At 44.3% G+C, this 15,452-nt stretch overlaps 1 protein-coding gene and 1 non-coding gene across 13 annotated transcripts in view; one reads left to right on the plus strand and one right to left on the minus strand.

Moving 5' to 3' along the window:
* The window catches only part of Bcor (BCL6 corepressor), a 116,392-nt gene extending 110,205 nt beyond the window's left edge, over positions 1 to 6,187 (plus strand). For 9 of the 12 annotated variants that reach the window (XM_074063966.1, XM_020183686.2, XM_074063965.1 and 6 more), the window contains 5 exons: positions 944 to 1,110; positions 1,889 to 2,034; positions 3,223 to 3,300; positions 3,530 to 3,683; positions 4,972 to 6,185. In XM_074063966.1, the coding sequence (XP_073920067.1) occupies positions 944 to 1,110; positions 1,889 to 2,034; positions 3,223 to 3,300; positions 3,530 to 3,683; positions 4,972 to 5,263 (837 nt within the window). In that variant the 3' untranslated portion in view covers positions 5,264 to 6,185. Of the gene's footprint in view, positions 1 to 943; positions 1,111 to 1,888; positions 2,035 to 3,222; positions 3,301 to 3,529; positions 3,684 to 4,971 lie in introns of all 12 variants that reach the window. The other 3 variants (XM_020183689.2, XM_020183688.2, XM_074063969.1) reach the window with 3 other exon arrangements.
* An 8,460-nt stretch (positions 6,188 to 14,647) lies between these two features.
* Trnaa-agc (transfer RNA alanine (anticodon AGC)) lies at positions 14,648 to 14,720 on the minus strand. Its single transcript has one exon. It is a non-coding gene; the product is annotated as a tRNA-Ala (tRNA).
* Between the last annotated feature and the right edge of the window lie 732 nt (positions 14,721 to 15,452).

The following is a 15,452-nucleotide window of genomic DNA, read 5'->3' on the forward strand; positions in this document are numbered from 1 at the left end:
CCCCCGTTCTCTGATGAACCATGCATTGGGCCACCTGCACGCTCTGCCTAACCCGTGCCACTCAACTCTTGGAAGCTGATAGCTGTCTGCTGGCCAAAACTTGTAGGAAAAGGTGCAACCTGTTTTCTGGTGACAGATACTGTTCTCTGTGTTTGAAAACTTTCCTAATCAAGGTAATAAAACCTCGAATAAATTACTGTTCTGCTTACTGGGAGCGGTTCATATTAATATTTTAACGCGCCAAATAAGTAAGGTTAATAACTGATTCTCACGCAGACTGTTGTCACAGAACACGTTCTGCAAAGGGGGAAGGGTGAGCTTGTTTCATTTCGTTCTTGAAATGTGTAGGTTGCAATATGTGGTCTGTCAGATTCCTGTCATTAACTTAAGTGAATATGAGAATACTATATTGATTCATCCCCGAGTCGGGTGGAGAGTGAATTAAAAAAAAAAAAAAAAAAAGAGGGGAGTTAGTTGAGGGCCTGGCTAACCCACTCTGTGGGGCGGGTATTCTGTGGCTCGTTGTCTCTCCAGTATTGGTTGTCCTTCCTTTTATCTAAGCGTGTGTTGCAATCCACTGCTTGTCGAATGATCTGATGGGATCAGAATGGTCTGGTCCTTATGAATGCATCATTTGAAATAGATGTATACAGATTCCTCTGTCTTAAGGGTTTTTATGAATTTCTACTTTTGCACCCCCTCAACTGCCTCGTGGGGGGCTCTGATTCTCCATGGGAGGAGATGGAAGCTTGGGAGAAGTTGAAGTGTAACTTGCCCAGGGTCAGGCAGCTAGGGCAGCATGCCACCTTTCCAAATACAGTCACCTGCCTGCAGAGCCCTGTCCCCACCACCAAGCCCTTCACATGACTGTATGTCTTAGAACTCTCCTTTATGAGGTCATTGTATGGTGAGCCAATGGCATTTCCTGGTTCCCTCCACACAGGAAGTGGTCTTGTACTGCCTGGAGAACAAGATTTGTGATGTGAATCATCGCGACAATGCAGGTTACTGTGCCCTACATGAAGCTTGTGCTAGGGGGTGGCTCAACATAGTTCGCCACCTCCTCGAATATGGCGCTGATGTCAACTGCAGTGCCCAGGATGGAACCAGGTCAGTGGTGTCTTGCTCTTAGCCTGACCCTGCTGGGGCACAGACAGGAGCTCGCAGGGTATGTAAAACCCCAGGAAGAAAGATGGACAGTGAATTCTAGAATTCTAGACCTCTCTGGCAGATTTAGTTGTAAAGCTCCCAACGTGGACCACAGCATCTGTCTGCATGAAGAATCCGGGGTGTTACCTTTTAAGATCCTGGACTGTTTATTGACATCAGTGAAATCACTGTTTAAATGTTATGTGAGCTGAAGGTCCCAGAACAGAGGGCCAACTTTCCCACTGGTTTGAACGTGCTGTCATCATCACCCACATCCTAGGCACTAGCCCTCCACCTGCCTTTGACCTGTTCATTAGTCAGAGATCCAGGTCTGAGTCAACACAAGGTATCTTTCTGGTAGTGTGAAGAGACGCTTGACAGGCACGAGAGTTCTCCTGGCAGTCATGAAAATAGCCAAATGTGAATGTTTTGGGTCTTTAATGCTGTCCTAATAACATTCCTTCAGCTGGGGCTAGTAGAGGGGGCCCCACTGTAGAACACACCCCAGCAGGTTCTCACCTTGCAGGCAGAGGGTTATCTTGGATCTTTGTGAGGTCCTGGAGGCAAGCTCAGTAGATTCTCCAGTCGCTTCTTTTGCACCTAGTTTCTGTTCAAAACAGAAATGGCTTTTTTGTTGTTATTGTTGTTAATGGTTTAGTAAACTGCTTGTTCCAGTTTTGCTACTTGGGAGACAGGTGCTGTGTACACAAGCTTAATGCCACCATGCCTTTCTTCCTAGGCCTCTACATGATGCAGTGGAGAACGATCACTTGGAGATCGTCCGCTTGCTTCTTTCCTATGGTGCTGACCCTACTTTAGCTACATACTCAGGCAGAACCATCATGAAAATGACCCACAGCGAGCTTATGGAAAAGTTCTTAACAGGTAGGACAAAGGAATGATCTTATTCAAACATTAGATTGGCCTGGGCATGGTCACACACACCTGTAGTTCCAGCTTCCTGGGAGGCTAGGGCCAAAGGATTGGGAATTCATGGCCAAATAAATAAATAGGTTGGATTGGGGCTCCAAGAGGAAGGCCCTGGGTTCTGTCCTATCACCAGAGGGGTAGGAGGAGGAGATGGGAACTACGTACTTGAGATTTGGATGCGTCTAGGCTGGAGTTTTTAAAGCCTTTTAGAATGGCAGCCAGGCATTTGACTTTTTGTATAGTGTAACCCTATTATAACAAAGTCAGTTGATTTCTTCCCCCTAATGTTTTTAAAGATTTTTCAAGGTTATTTTCACTTTGTACAGGTGCTTTTTTTTTTTTTTTTTTTTTTTTTTTTTTTTTGGTGCTGTGATGGAACCCAGGGCCTCATGCATGCTAGGCAAGAGCTCTACCACTGAGCTACATCCCAGCTCTCTACAGATGTATTTTTAACTTAAATATGGTCCCTAGGTTTGCATCACAAATCTGGGTGAAATAACTCAAGCTTCCCAATCGTGAAGTCACTTGGATTGTTTTGTGGTGTTTGGTCATAGGATGTCCTGTCTTTGTCTTGGGTAGGGGGGTGGTACTGGAACTTAGGGTCTTGAGCTTGCTAGGCAGGGGTTCTACCACTTGAGGCATGGCCTAGCTCTGATGTCCCAACTTTTAAGCCCCAGGCATTACAAGATCCTGAAAGCAAAAGCACAAGTTTTTCATGAATGTGAGGCACTTGCAGTTAAATTCCTCATCAGCTACTTTCTACCAAAGAATGCCACTAACTCGCTCGCCAGCCATCCTTGGTTACCTTAGTTGCACTTACTTACTGGGAGAAGCAGCTTAGTGTATCTAAGGAGAGATACTATAAATAAAATGCTACTTAATTTTTGTGTATGAAGGTTGAAAAGGTTTTGGTGGGCCAGGGTGGCTGTCCCTTCGGCTGGGAGGTGAATGGGTCCTCAGATTTTGGTCAGATACTGCAGAGAACAAGGCTTTGGAGAATTGCCTAGATAATGTGCAGAAAGAGGAAGGGAGGAATTGATGGGCCAGCTTTGTGGTGAATTTGTAGGAAAAATGTCCCTGACTGCATCTGCGTTTTGTTCTCACCAGTAGGCTTTATCTCATTTTGTTTCCCTTCCTCTACAGATTATTTAAATGACCTCCAGGGTCGAAGTGAAGATGAGTCCAGTGGGGCTTGGGAGTTCTATGGCAGCTCTGTGTGTGGTAAGCAACACTGGTCTTGGTGCTGTGGGAAGTAAGCAGGTTAGAACATCTGTGTGCTGGGTGAGGAGGCAGGCAGTGGATGCTAAAAGCAGGACTCTGCAAAACAATCTTATTAGAGTTCTTTTGTTTTGTTTTGTTTTTTTGTTTTCTATGACAGCCGACATCTTACTGTAACTTACTGATTCCCGCCCCCTCTCTCTCTCTCTCTCCCTTATTTGTCCTATATTAGAACCAGATGGTGAAAGTGGATATGATGTTTTAGCAAACCCCCCAGGACCAGAAGACCTGGATGATGATGATTCCTACAGTGATGGGTTTGAATTTGAGTTTTCAGAAAGCCCCCTCTTGCCATGTTATAACATCCAAGTGTCCGTCGCTCAGGGGTGAGCATGGCTATCGTGGTTGAAAGCTAGCAGAACTGTTCCTGGGGTGCAGGATTTAGAAACCCCCTTTAAGCAGATGACAGTGGGTGGGTAAATTTCTTAAATGTCCGATCTTCACATAACGTAGCCAGCCTTTTCCAGAAAGGGTACGTTCAACTTGATTATACTGAGCAGGGTCACACAGCATGGTGTGACCTGCCCTTATTAGAAGACAGGTTCAAGTTGCTCCTCAGACCCCCAGAGGGCTGGGATTTCACAGAAGAGTCAGCAATTTGGACACTGCCGGCACTAAACACTTTGGAAAGGGGTCATCCCCTAGCAGCTGCCACCGCTCCCCACAACAGACCACCCTAGTCCCCCCCACCCTGGCATTTGAGGTATATTGGACTATACTCATAAACTATTTTCTCATGTAAGCATAGGACAGTCATTATACATGATACCTGGATCCTGATGTGTCATCAAATTTGGTTAGATCCAGTCTTGCCCTTATAGTCAGCTACCACACCCATCCCTTGGACTGCATATAGCAAGAGTGCCCTGCCGTTTGTCAGACAAGGTATTTAATGAGGAATGTCCTCCTCGGGTTCTGAACCTATAAATGTGTATGCCATTACAAATAGTGACAAATCATAAAAGTTGGCAGGTTTTACCAAGGGAATGTAAAACCTTCTCAAGAATGTTGCTGCTCAAAGAATTGAAGGATGTGGGTGAAATGCAGAAAAGAAAAGGAGAGAAGACCTTGTGTTTATGGTGCTCTAGATCTAAGGAGTGGTCAAAGAGGCTGCGGGTGTAAGCTTACTTCTCCCACTAATATAGAAGGGCACTGGAGAGACGTGACTCAATCTGTGGCCAGATCTGAATGAGCAGGACTTTGCCTGTTAATTTCCATCGGCAACGGGAGCAATGACACTTGTTCAGATGGTTCTCCCTAGTAGGAGAGTAGGAGTTCTGAGTTTGGCAGTAAAGTGTTCCCCTTCACCTTAGAAGGGGTCAGAGTAGGTATGGTGAGAAAGTTGGGGCCCCAGGGAAGGGGATAAAAAGGGGGACCAAATTGAAAGTAACTGGCCTTTGTTACCACTAGGGACTAGTCAGGTGTGGTAGTTAATAGTTGAAAGACACACACACACACACACACACACACACACACACTTTTTTTTGTTTGGTTGGTTTTTGATTTTTGGTGGGACTGAGTAGAATATGCAAGAGTTCTACTGTGTGAGCCACACCTGCAGCCCCATGCTTTTCATTTTGCCAGAAACTTAAACTACTTCTCTCTATTTTGTAGGCCACGAAACTGGCTACTGCTTTCAGATGTGCTTAAGAAACTGAAAATGTCCTCCCGCATATTCCGCTGCAATTTTCCCAACATGGAAATTGTCACCATCGCAGAGGCAGAGTTTTACCGGCAGGTTTCAGCAAGTCTCTTGTTCTCTTGCTCCAACGACTTGGAAGCCTTCAACCCTGAAAGCAAGGAGCTGTTAGATTTGGTGGAATTCACCAGTGAGCTCCAGACACTGCTGGGCTCCAGCGTGGAGTGGCTCCATCCCAATGACACGGTCTCGGGTGACTACTGGTGAACGCACCAGCCCCGCCCCACCATGTACAGTGTGTTATAGTGTTAATCCTTGTGCATATGTGTCATAATACGACTATTTCTGTAAAGAAAGGACACTATTACATATGAAAATATCTCTTCTTTATATAAGAGAAATTGCTCCAGTCAAAGAAACGTAGAATCCTGTTCTTTTCTTTCTAAATTTTTCAGTCAGTTTTTATGAAGTTGTTATAATCTTTCTTTACTTTTCAATGCACACATGCTTTGAGATATACGTGTTTGTTTTTACTTGGAACTTTTTTTTTTTTTTCCTGTTCTTTTATAAGGAGAGAAAAGGAGCTCCACACTTTGATGTAATTTCATACAAAGCTCTGGTGATAGAGACCATGACTGTAATGTGTGGACAGAACTGTGTGGTGGGTTTGGGGGAACGAATTGGGTGATGGCACTTGGTGATGGTGGACCTTTTGTTTTGTTTACAGAGTACCTGCTCAGGCCAGGTAAATGCTATTGGATGTAATCCAGTAGTGTGTAATATAAATTCAAACCATATCCACACACAACAACTAATTGTATGAAACTTTTATATCCTAATTTAAAAGCTGTGAAATTAGTTTTCACGCATCAAACCGGATTGTTTATATGTTTAAACATTTTATGCTCTTATTTAAAGAAGACTTTGAGCTATTTTTTTCTGTACCCTGTAAAATATTGAAAACTAACATAATATGTTGAGGTTGCTTGAAAATGTACATAAAACTAAAATTTTCTGAATTGTGTGTTTATGTTTGAAATCTGTGTTTTAACTTTGTAAGTAAATTCTCTGCCTTTGTATTTATATTTTACAAAAATTTTCTTAAAAGGCAATAAACCTGTTGAGGAACAGAGAAAATTGAAGTACTTTGCGTCCTCTGTATTCCTAAAGCATCACTGTTACTGATTTGTTTTAAAATCATGTTGGTGACTAACTCCCTACGGATAACTTACAAATAATTTAGTCTCTAAACCAAAGCAGACTGGAGGATTTCAGAGGAATTAGAATATGATTTAGAGTCCTACTCTAAAAGCCTAATTTTTAAACACATCTGTCTTTTTATGCCCCCCTGCCTTTTTTTTTTTTTGAAGGGCTTGTCCCTAGCACCTCACATGTGCCAGGCAAGTATTGTAATCCCCTGGCCTTGTTCTGTTGTCATAGACAAGGCCAACGTCATAGACAGCCCTCTATGCTTTAGGAGAGCTTTTTTTTTTCTGAAATACCACATTAATTTGTTGGCTCATTTCTCTTACTCTAGACCTCCTTGAGTCACATGCCAACCCTCTCACATCCTTTTTAACTCCCATCTTTCACTACAGAGGCTAAAATGTTCCCAAAAAACTACTTGACTCCCTTGCAGCTAGGTTTAACTCCCCAGCACACACAAAAAGCAACATCTGCCAGCTAGTGACAAGATTGGCACTTCTGCATCTGGCCATCAGCTTGGTAGATGAGATGTCATGGAGTAGTGGTCATGGATGACAGCCTCAGCAGATTGTTCTTCAACCCCAAGTTTCCAAAGTTGCCCCTCAGTTGTTCCTCCAGCTCTTGCAAAGCCCCCATGCATCTGAGAGCTGTCAGCCACTTGGGCTCAGAATGCCCTGTGTAATTTCCCATCCTGCACTGCACACTGAACACAAGGCAGAAGGGCTTCCAGGTCAAGGCAGAGATCACGGGCACGCTTGTGTGAGGGGATTCTTGGACATGGAAAGGGGTTTTGGGAAGGCAGGTGAGGAGGCCCACAAATGTTATGGCCTGACAGGTAAAATCAAGACAGGAAATCCACCAATGTCAGATAACTATGTGGAATGGGAGCCTTTTGTGGGGAAAATGAGTTACCAAATGGAAACAGATGGCATTAGGCAGGTTTTTTGATCTGTTAAAACTTCTCATTAAGAAAGTAACTTGGGTTGGCAGAGTCAATTCAAGTGGTATAGCTCCTGCCTAGCAAGTATGAGGGCCTGGGTTCAAACCCCACCACAAAAAAATAATAGTATCCTAAAGAAAGCATTCCAGAAATAGTTCTTAGCATCCAGTGCCAATACCTCTCCCCCAACTCCAATTCGAACCAGTTAATAGCTTGCTGGATTTTTGGTTTTTAGAAAGTCACCTCAGAGAGCAGGTAGGAGTGGTGAAATGAAAAAAGCAGGTAGAAAGACCAGTAAAACAGGAGATCAGAAGTGATTTAAGCAAAAGAGGACTTAGTCTGCCTGCACTACTGTAGACAAAGAGGGGCTCCCCAGAGCTCATTGTGTATAGGCTGGAGGCAAAAGGAAGGTCTAAGGTCAACTGAGGTTTCCATCTTGGGTGAAGATCATCATGTTAAGGAAGCCAAAAAAGATAGGAACCCAGTGTGGGAGTGAGGGCGTTTTAAGGCTGTAGTTCACACAACGAAACTCATAGACAGAATGTTACAGCAAGAGCAAATTCTGGAGCAAGATAAAGTGTGCTTGTAATCCCAGCTACTCGGGCCAAAGCAGGAAGGTTGCTCTGAGTGCAGGAATTTGGGGCCAGCCTGGGTGTACAGCATAGGTAGGTTCTATCTCTTATTTTTTTCTTTTTTTATTGCATTTATTTATTTGTTTATTTTTGGGTGGTATTGGGGTTTGAATTCAGAGCCTGCACCTTAGCTACTCCACCAGCCCTTTCGGTGATGGGTATTTTCAAGATAGGGTCTCCAGAACTATTTGCCTGGGCTGGTTTTGGATCCTTCTGATCTCTGCCTCCTCAGTAGCTGGGATTACTGAATTTGAATATAAACAGGAACAAGTGAAACTTTGATTTACATGGGTAATATTACCACACAGAGAAAGAATTGGCCTAGGTAAATTCAGAACATAGTACTCGGGTACAAATCCTTAGTGGAATATATTCTAAGGACAAAGTAACTGCACAGCTAACCTTGACCTTTGCTCAGCAGATCTCTTACAGTAGTATTTGTATTGTAATTCTGAGAGCCTTTCAGATGCATGGTAACTATAACGGGCATGGAAGTCACAGTGTGAGAAGGGACATGCACATGCACTGTGGGGAATTACCAATTCAAGATTAAAGCAGATCTGGGACTGGCGGTGTGGCTCAAGTGGTAGAACACCTGCCTCTCCAGCTCGAAGCCCTGAATTCCAACCCCAGCACCACTAAGAAAGGATTTAAGCAAATGTGGATTTTCAAGTTCTGTCTGCTTCAAGGGGCATAAGAAACACTGACAGCCCCATTGCAATGAGCACATACAGCACCAAGTTCTTGGTTTCTAAAAGCCTTTCTCCACTGCCTGGGAGAACCAGAGGCTGGGCGCCTGTGGCTCACACCTGTAAACCTAGCTACTCATTGCCTTTGACCAGCACTGGGCTGGACCCTTTGCTTTCAATGCCTCCCTTGCCCCACGAGATCACTAGCCTGGTTCTACCACTCTGGAGTCAATGGGAAAATTCAAATAAAGACTAAATTAGAGGGTATTATTGAATAAATGCTAATTTTCTTAGGAGTGATAATGACATTGCTTCTGTATCAGAGACTGTTCTTATTCTTGAGAGATGTAAACCAGGGTGTTTAGGGGTAAATTATCATGATGTCCATAATTTACTTCCAAATGGTCTGCCAAAACAACAAAAAGAAAGTACACACACAGATAACAAAGCATTGAAGAATATTAGTCATTGGGGGATCGAGGCAAAGGGGTTGTTAAACCTTCATTGCAACTTTTCTATAGGTTTGAGATTTTTGCAAATAATTGAGAGGAAAAAATCATTTCCAGAAGTTTCAGATCCATCTCAGACTTTTTCCTTCCTTTGGTGCTGGAAATAACAACCAAGGCCTTGTGTGTGCATGGCAAGTGCTCTACCGCTGAGCTACATCCCAGCCCCCACACTTCTCATAACTGCTTCCTCAGAGGATGAAAGGAAACTTAAGCCAGGTGCAGTGGCTCACACCTGTAATTCAAGCTACTCAGGAGGCAGAGATCAGGAGGATGGCTTTTCAAAGTCAGCCTGGGCAAATAGTTCACAAGACCCTATCTTTAAAACACCCATCACAAAAACGAAAGGCCTGGTGGAGTGGTTCAAGGTGTAGTCAGTGAGTTCAAACCCCCTGTACAGGAAAAAATTAAAAAAAAGGAAAAAGAAGAAAGGCAAAGGCCTGTTTCAGATGAGTGGTCAGGTTAGGGAAGGCTACTCTGGGGAGGTGGGTTTTGAGCAGGACAAGTGTATAATAAATTGGCTTACAGTGAAACAACGGGAAGCTGTACCCCATCTACACCAGTCAACACATATAAATGTCACAAACATAATATCGACCAAAATAGAAGGCAAGTTGCAGAAGGAATATGTATACTATGACAGTATAAAGTTTAAAAATAGGCAAAATACCATGTTATATTCTTAATAGGTTTCTGACTAGTAAAAGTATAAAAACAAGAATGATACCAAATCCAGGGCAGTAGCTGCATGTGAGTGGGTGAGCAGTGGAGGGAGAGAAGGGTTGACAGGAGGAGGAGGGGGTGGACTGGGGAAAGAAGGGAGAGAAGGAAAGAAGGGAAGGAGGAAGGGGGATGGGGGAGGGAGAGAGGGAGGAAAGAAAGGAAGGAAACAAAGGCAGAAAATGCCAAGGGTATGAACTTTGGAACCAGAAGTATCTTTGACTGAAGCTTGTGTGGTACTTAAAATAGCAAAAGTAAACAGTTTCTGATCTCCTGATACAGCTTGCATCTATAATCCTAGAAGGAAAATTATAAGAATTTACAATCATTCCTTATCGACTGGCTTCCTGCTCCAGATGAGTCTTGCTAGGGGTGGGAGCATGACCCTGAACACAGCTAGGAGGCAACTTAGTCCAATGCTTAACATCTGTCATCTGCTGCTCCCGCCCCCACCCCCACCCACCACTACTCCAGCTCTGCTGGATTTGCAAGCACAGCCTCCAGCTCACAGCTACAGGCTAAAAGGGTGGACTCAGGAAGGGCAAGCTTTGCCCAGGCTTTGTCACTTTCCAAGTTGGCCTAGTTGTTCTGTGGCACCACTGGATTTCAGTTCCCTGGAAGTGAGCAGCCCTCATGGTCCATTTCCTGGGGTCAGAAGATGGTTGTTTGTACGTGTGCAATGCTGGCCTTTTTAGAGTATACAAATTGAAGCAAAGAATAGGCTTGAGACGACTTGAAAAGGAACAGAGGAAAGTTTCTGTCTACTTAGTCACCTTTCTCCCTCCTAATCTCTCACATAATCCCTTCTTCCCCCACCCCCATTACAATGAATGGCTGTACAACCATTACCTCAGGTATTTAAGACATACATAGGCCAATAGAAAGGAACAGAAGAGAAGCTGGTGGCTCACACCTGTAACCCTAGCTACTTGGGAGGCTGAGATCAAGAGGATGGTGGTTTGAGGCCAGCCCAGGCAAATAGTTCTCAAGACCCCATCTCCAAACTAACCAGAGCAAAATGGACTGGAGATGTGGCTCAAGCGGTAGAGCGCCTGCTTTGCAAGCAGATGACCTGAGTTCAAACTCCAGTTCCATTAAAAAAAAAAGAAAGAAAGACGTATAGAGACCCCAAAATAAGCCCAACTTATATAGTCAACTGACTTTTTTTTTTTTCAGTGCTGGGATTTGAACTGAGGGCCTACACCTTGAGCCACCCCACCAGCCCTTTTTTTGTGATGGGCATTTTTGAGATAGGGTCTCACAAACTATTTGCCTGGGGCTGGCTTTGAACCTCGATCCTCCTGATCTCTGCTTCCTGAGTAGCTAGGATTATAGATGTGAACTGGCACCTGGCTGTCCATTGACTTTTGACAGTGGGAAAGAGCAGTCTGTTTCCCCCCCCACCCCAGGTAAAGCAGGAGAGTTCATTGAGCTAGAAAAGTGTAAAGTGGGGGAGTGAAGTCCCCAGAGTTGGGGGGAGTCCCAAGAGAGGGGAGCCTCAAGAACAATCTTTTTATTTACATGTAGTGTTAAGAAACTGGATCCACACACAAAAGATAAAGGGAGACCCCCTTTCCTCACACCATATACAAAATTAACTCAAAATGGGGCAATGACCTAAACATAAGAACTAAAACTATGAAAATTTAAAAGAAAATGCAGGAGCAAATCCTGGGTTAAGCATTGGTTTTTAGTTGTAATACCAAAAGCACAAGCAACCACAGAAAAATAAACCAGGCGTTCTCAAAATTAAAAACTTCTGTGTTACAAATAATACTGCCAAGAAAGCGAAAAGACAATTCACAAAATGGGAAAATATTTGCAAATCATATCTCTGATAAAAGACTTGTATCTCAAATATGTAAAGAACTCTTATAACTCAGTCAGGCACTGATGGCTCACACCTGTAATCCTTACTACTCAGGAGGCAGAGATCAGGAGGAATATGGTTTGAAGCCAGCCCGGGCAAATAGTTCACGAGACCCTATCTCAAAAAAAAACCCATCACAAAAAAGGGCTGCTGGAGTGGTTCAAGTGGTAAGAGTGCCTGCCTAGCAAGTGTAAGGCCCTGAGTTCAAACTCCAGTGTCACCAAGGGAAAAAAAAAAAAAAGAACTCTTACAATTCAATAATAAAATAAAAATTAGGACTGCAGTGCAACTCAGTGGAAGAGTACTTGCTTACAAGGTCCTGGGTTCCATCCCCAGCACTGGCAAATAAATAAATAAGAACAGTGGGTAACGGGTTTGACTAGAAATTTCTCCACAGTGAGAGAGAGAGATGCAAGCCTCTCTCTCACAAGAACATAAGTCCAACATCATTGGTCGCCAGGGAAATGTAAATCAAAACCATAATGAGATAGAACTTCTTATCTGTTAGGATGGCTCTAGTCAAAAAAGTTACTAACAAGTGTTGGTGAAAATATGGAACAATTGTACCCCTCAAATGTTGTTGATATCAATTGAAAATGATGCAATCACTTTGGAAAACACTTTGGCAATACTTGAAAATGCTAAATACAGTTAACGCATTCCCCAGCAATTCCATTCCTAGGTATGGTCCCAAGAGATATGAAAACATACATCCACAGAAAAACTTCTACATGAATGAGTTCATGTAGCCTTAGTCATAAAAATCAAAAGATAGAACTAGTGCATGGTACACCTATAATCCCAGCCCTTGAGAGGCCCAGATAGAAGGAGCTCAAGATCAAGACAAGTCTGAGCTATGCTGGGCCCCGGAGGCTCATGCCTGTAATTCTGGCTACTTGTTAAGCCGAGATCAGGAGGATTGAGGTTCGACGTCAGCCCAGGCAAATTGTTCACAAGACCCTATCTCCAAAGTAACCAGAGCAAAGTGGACTGGAGGTGTGGCTCAAGTGGTAGAGCACCTGCTTTGCAAGCACAAAGCCCTGAGTTCAAACCCCAGTCCCACTAAACAAAATAAATAAATTTAAAAATAAAATAAAATAAAAAGGCTAGTGGTGTGGCTCAAGTTGTAGAGTGCCTACCTAACCATCACAGGACCCTGAGTTCAAACCCTGGTACCACCAAAAAAAATAAGTAAGTAAAAAATGTGTGGTATGACCATACAAGTAATATTATTTGGTAATAAACACGAATGAAGAGCTGACACATGCCACAACACGGACGAACCTTGGGAACACGCTGAGTAAAAGACGTTAGATGCAAAAGCCTACGTACTGTGTAATTCCATTTCTGTGAAATGTCTAGAATCAGCACATCCACAGAGAAAGAAAGGTGGCTAGTGGTTCCTCGGGGCTGGGGAAGGGTGAAGGGACTGAGGATTCTGGGCCTTTGCGGGGGCGATGAACTGTCCTCTAATTGATTGAGGCGATGGTTGCACAACTCTGTGAATATACTAAGACCATTTAATTGTACAATTTAAATGAGAGAATTTTATGGTATGTGAATTATATCTCAATAAAGATTTTTAAAAGGAACTTCATGTCTCAAAGCAAGAACATTTAGTTTGCTCATGAATCTGCAGTTTGAGCAAGCCTCCTCTTGGATGGCTCACCTATGCTCCACTGGGCGTCAGCAGGAGTGGTAGAAGGACTGGGGCTGGAATCTTCTGGAGGCACCTTCAATTCTCAAGGCTGGTGATTGAAGCTGGCTATGTATGGGCTTATGGACTGTGACCCCACCTGGGGCTAACAGCTGGACACCGTTGCTCTGCATGTGGCTTTTGTGGTAGCTGGGTTCCTAGGACAAGTGTCCCTAGAAGAGCAAGGAGGCTCAGAAGCTCAGGTTCCTTTTTTTTTTGGTGGTACTGGGGTTTGAACTCAGGGTGTTACACTTGCTGGAAAGACACGCTGTCACCTGGGCCACTCCACCAGCCCTTTTTTGTGTTGGGTATTTTTGATAATAGGGGTTCTTGAACTATTTACCCCAGGTGGTCTTGAACCTAGATCTCTGATCTCCGCCTCCCAAGTAGCTAGGATTACATGTGTGAGCCACTGGCTCCCGCCCCTTTCGTTTTTTCTTTTTTCTTTTTCTGGGACTGGGGTTCGTGCTTGCAAGGCAGGCTCTCTACCACTTGAGCCTTACCTCAGGTCCATTTTGCTCTGGTTATTTTGGAGATTGGATCTCAGGAACTATTTGCCCAGGCTGGCCTTGATCCGTGATCCTCCCTGTCTCACGCTCCCAAGTAGCTCCTTTTCTGACCTACCTATGAACTTCACACACCGTCACTTTCACCAGGTCCTTTTTTGTTAGAAGCCAGCAGCTGAGCAGAGCGCATATTCAAGAAGAGAAGATTAGACTCCACCTGTCGTGGGAAGCCGGAGGGAGCTAGAGAATTGGTGGGCTTGTTTTAAAAGCATTGCCCTCTTTTCCCCTTTAAATCTTATAGGAGGAAACCAGGCCTTGTGTCAAAGAGGAGTTTGGGCCACGTGTTTACCTAGGTCCGTCTTGGGTCATTCCAGAGGGTGGCATGGAAATGCCATGTGCCCTGTCAACAGTGCTCCTGGGCTGGGCAATGGTGGCTCAGGGTCATAATCATAGCTACTTTGGAGACTGAGATAGGGAGGATGGTCGTTCCAAGCCAGCCTTGTTCTAAAAGTTCTCGAGACTCCATCTCAACAGAAAATGCCTGGACTTGGTGGTACACATCTGTTGTCCCAGCTATGGAGGGAAACATAGAATAGGACGATTGTGGTTCAGGCCAGCCTGGGCAAAAAGTGAGACCCTAGCTCAAAAATAACCAGAGCCGCCAGGCATCGGTAGCTCATGCCTATAACCCTAGCTAATCAGAAGCCAGAGATCAGTAGGACTGTGGTTCCAAGTCAGCCCCGGGCACAGTTCAAGAGTCTCTATCTCGAAAATACCCAACACAGAATACGGCTGACAGTAATAATAACCAGAGCAAAAAACCTGGAGTCTAGGCAGTGGTTATCAATGGCCACCAACATCACAAAAGGAGAGACAATTTTTTTTTTGGCAGTACTGGGGTTTGAACTCAGGACCTCATGCTTGCTAGGCAGGAGCTCTACCAATTGAGCCACTCTGCCAGCCTGAGAGACTTCTTGAAGGAACATAACATCTAGGGCATACTTTTGCTAAATATTAGTTGGCAAGAAATACAGGGATCAGACCCTGGGGGAAGTCAGCAAGCAGGATGCCAGAGAGCTTTCGAGACAAATGATCTGACTTCCTCAGCAACCCGATGCTTGGGCTTCAATTTCCCAGAGATGGCGTGGTGGCGATCCTAGAGTCCCAGCTACTTGGGAGGCTAAGGAAGAGTGATCATTTGAGCCCAGGAGTTCAAGGCCAGCCTAGGCTACACAGTGAGACACCATCTCAAAAAAAAAAAAAAAAGAATCTCAAGTTATTATAAGAATGTCAAAGGAACTGGGCACAGGTGTCTCCTGCCTGTAATCACAGCTATTTGGAAGGGTGAGATGGGGAGGATCGAGGTTCTAGGTCATCCAGGGTAAATAACTCCCAAGATTCCATCTTCAAAGTATCCAGAGCAAAATGGACTGGAGGCGTGGCTCAAGAAGTAGAGCACCTGCTTTGTAAACACAAAGCTTTGAGTTCAAACCCCAGTCCCACCGAAAAAAAAGAATGTCAATGGACTGGCTTTTGTGGTAGAGCGCTCGCATATCAAGTTCCAGTCCCTGAGTTCAAACTCCAGTGCCTCCACCCAAAAGAAAGTCCCCTGAGTCCTGGCTCCTGTACCCACAGTCACCCCATCACTACCACCCTGACCCTTCTGTGGCTCATCAGGATCATTTTGTAGA

The sequence above is a fragment of the Castor canadensis genome, chromosome X (genome assembly GCF_047511655.1).
Source record: "Castor canadensis chromosome X, mCasCan1.hap1v2, whole genome shotgun sequence".
Taxonomy (NCBI): domain Eukaryota; kingdom Metazoa; phylum Chordata; class Mammalia; order Rodentia; family Castoridae; genus Castor; species Castor canadensis.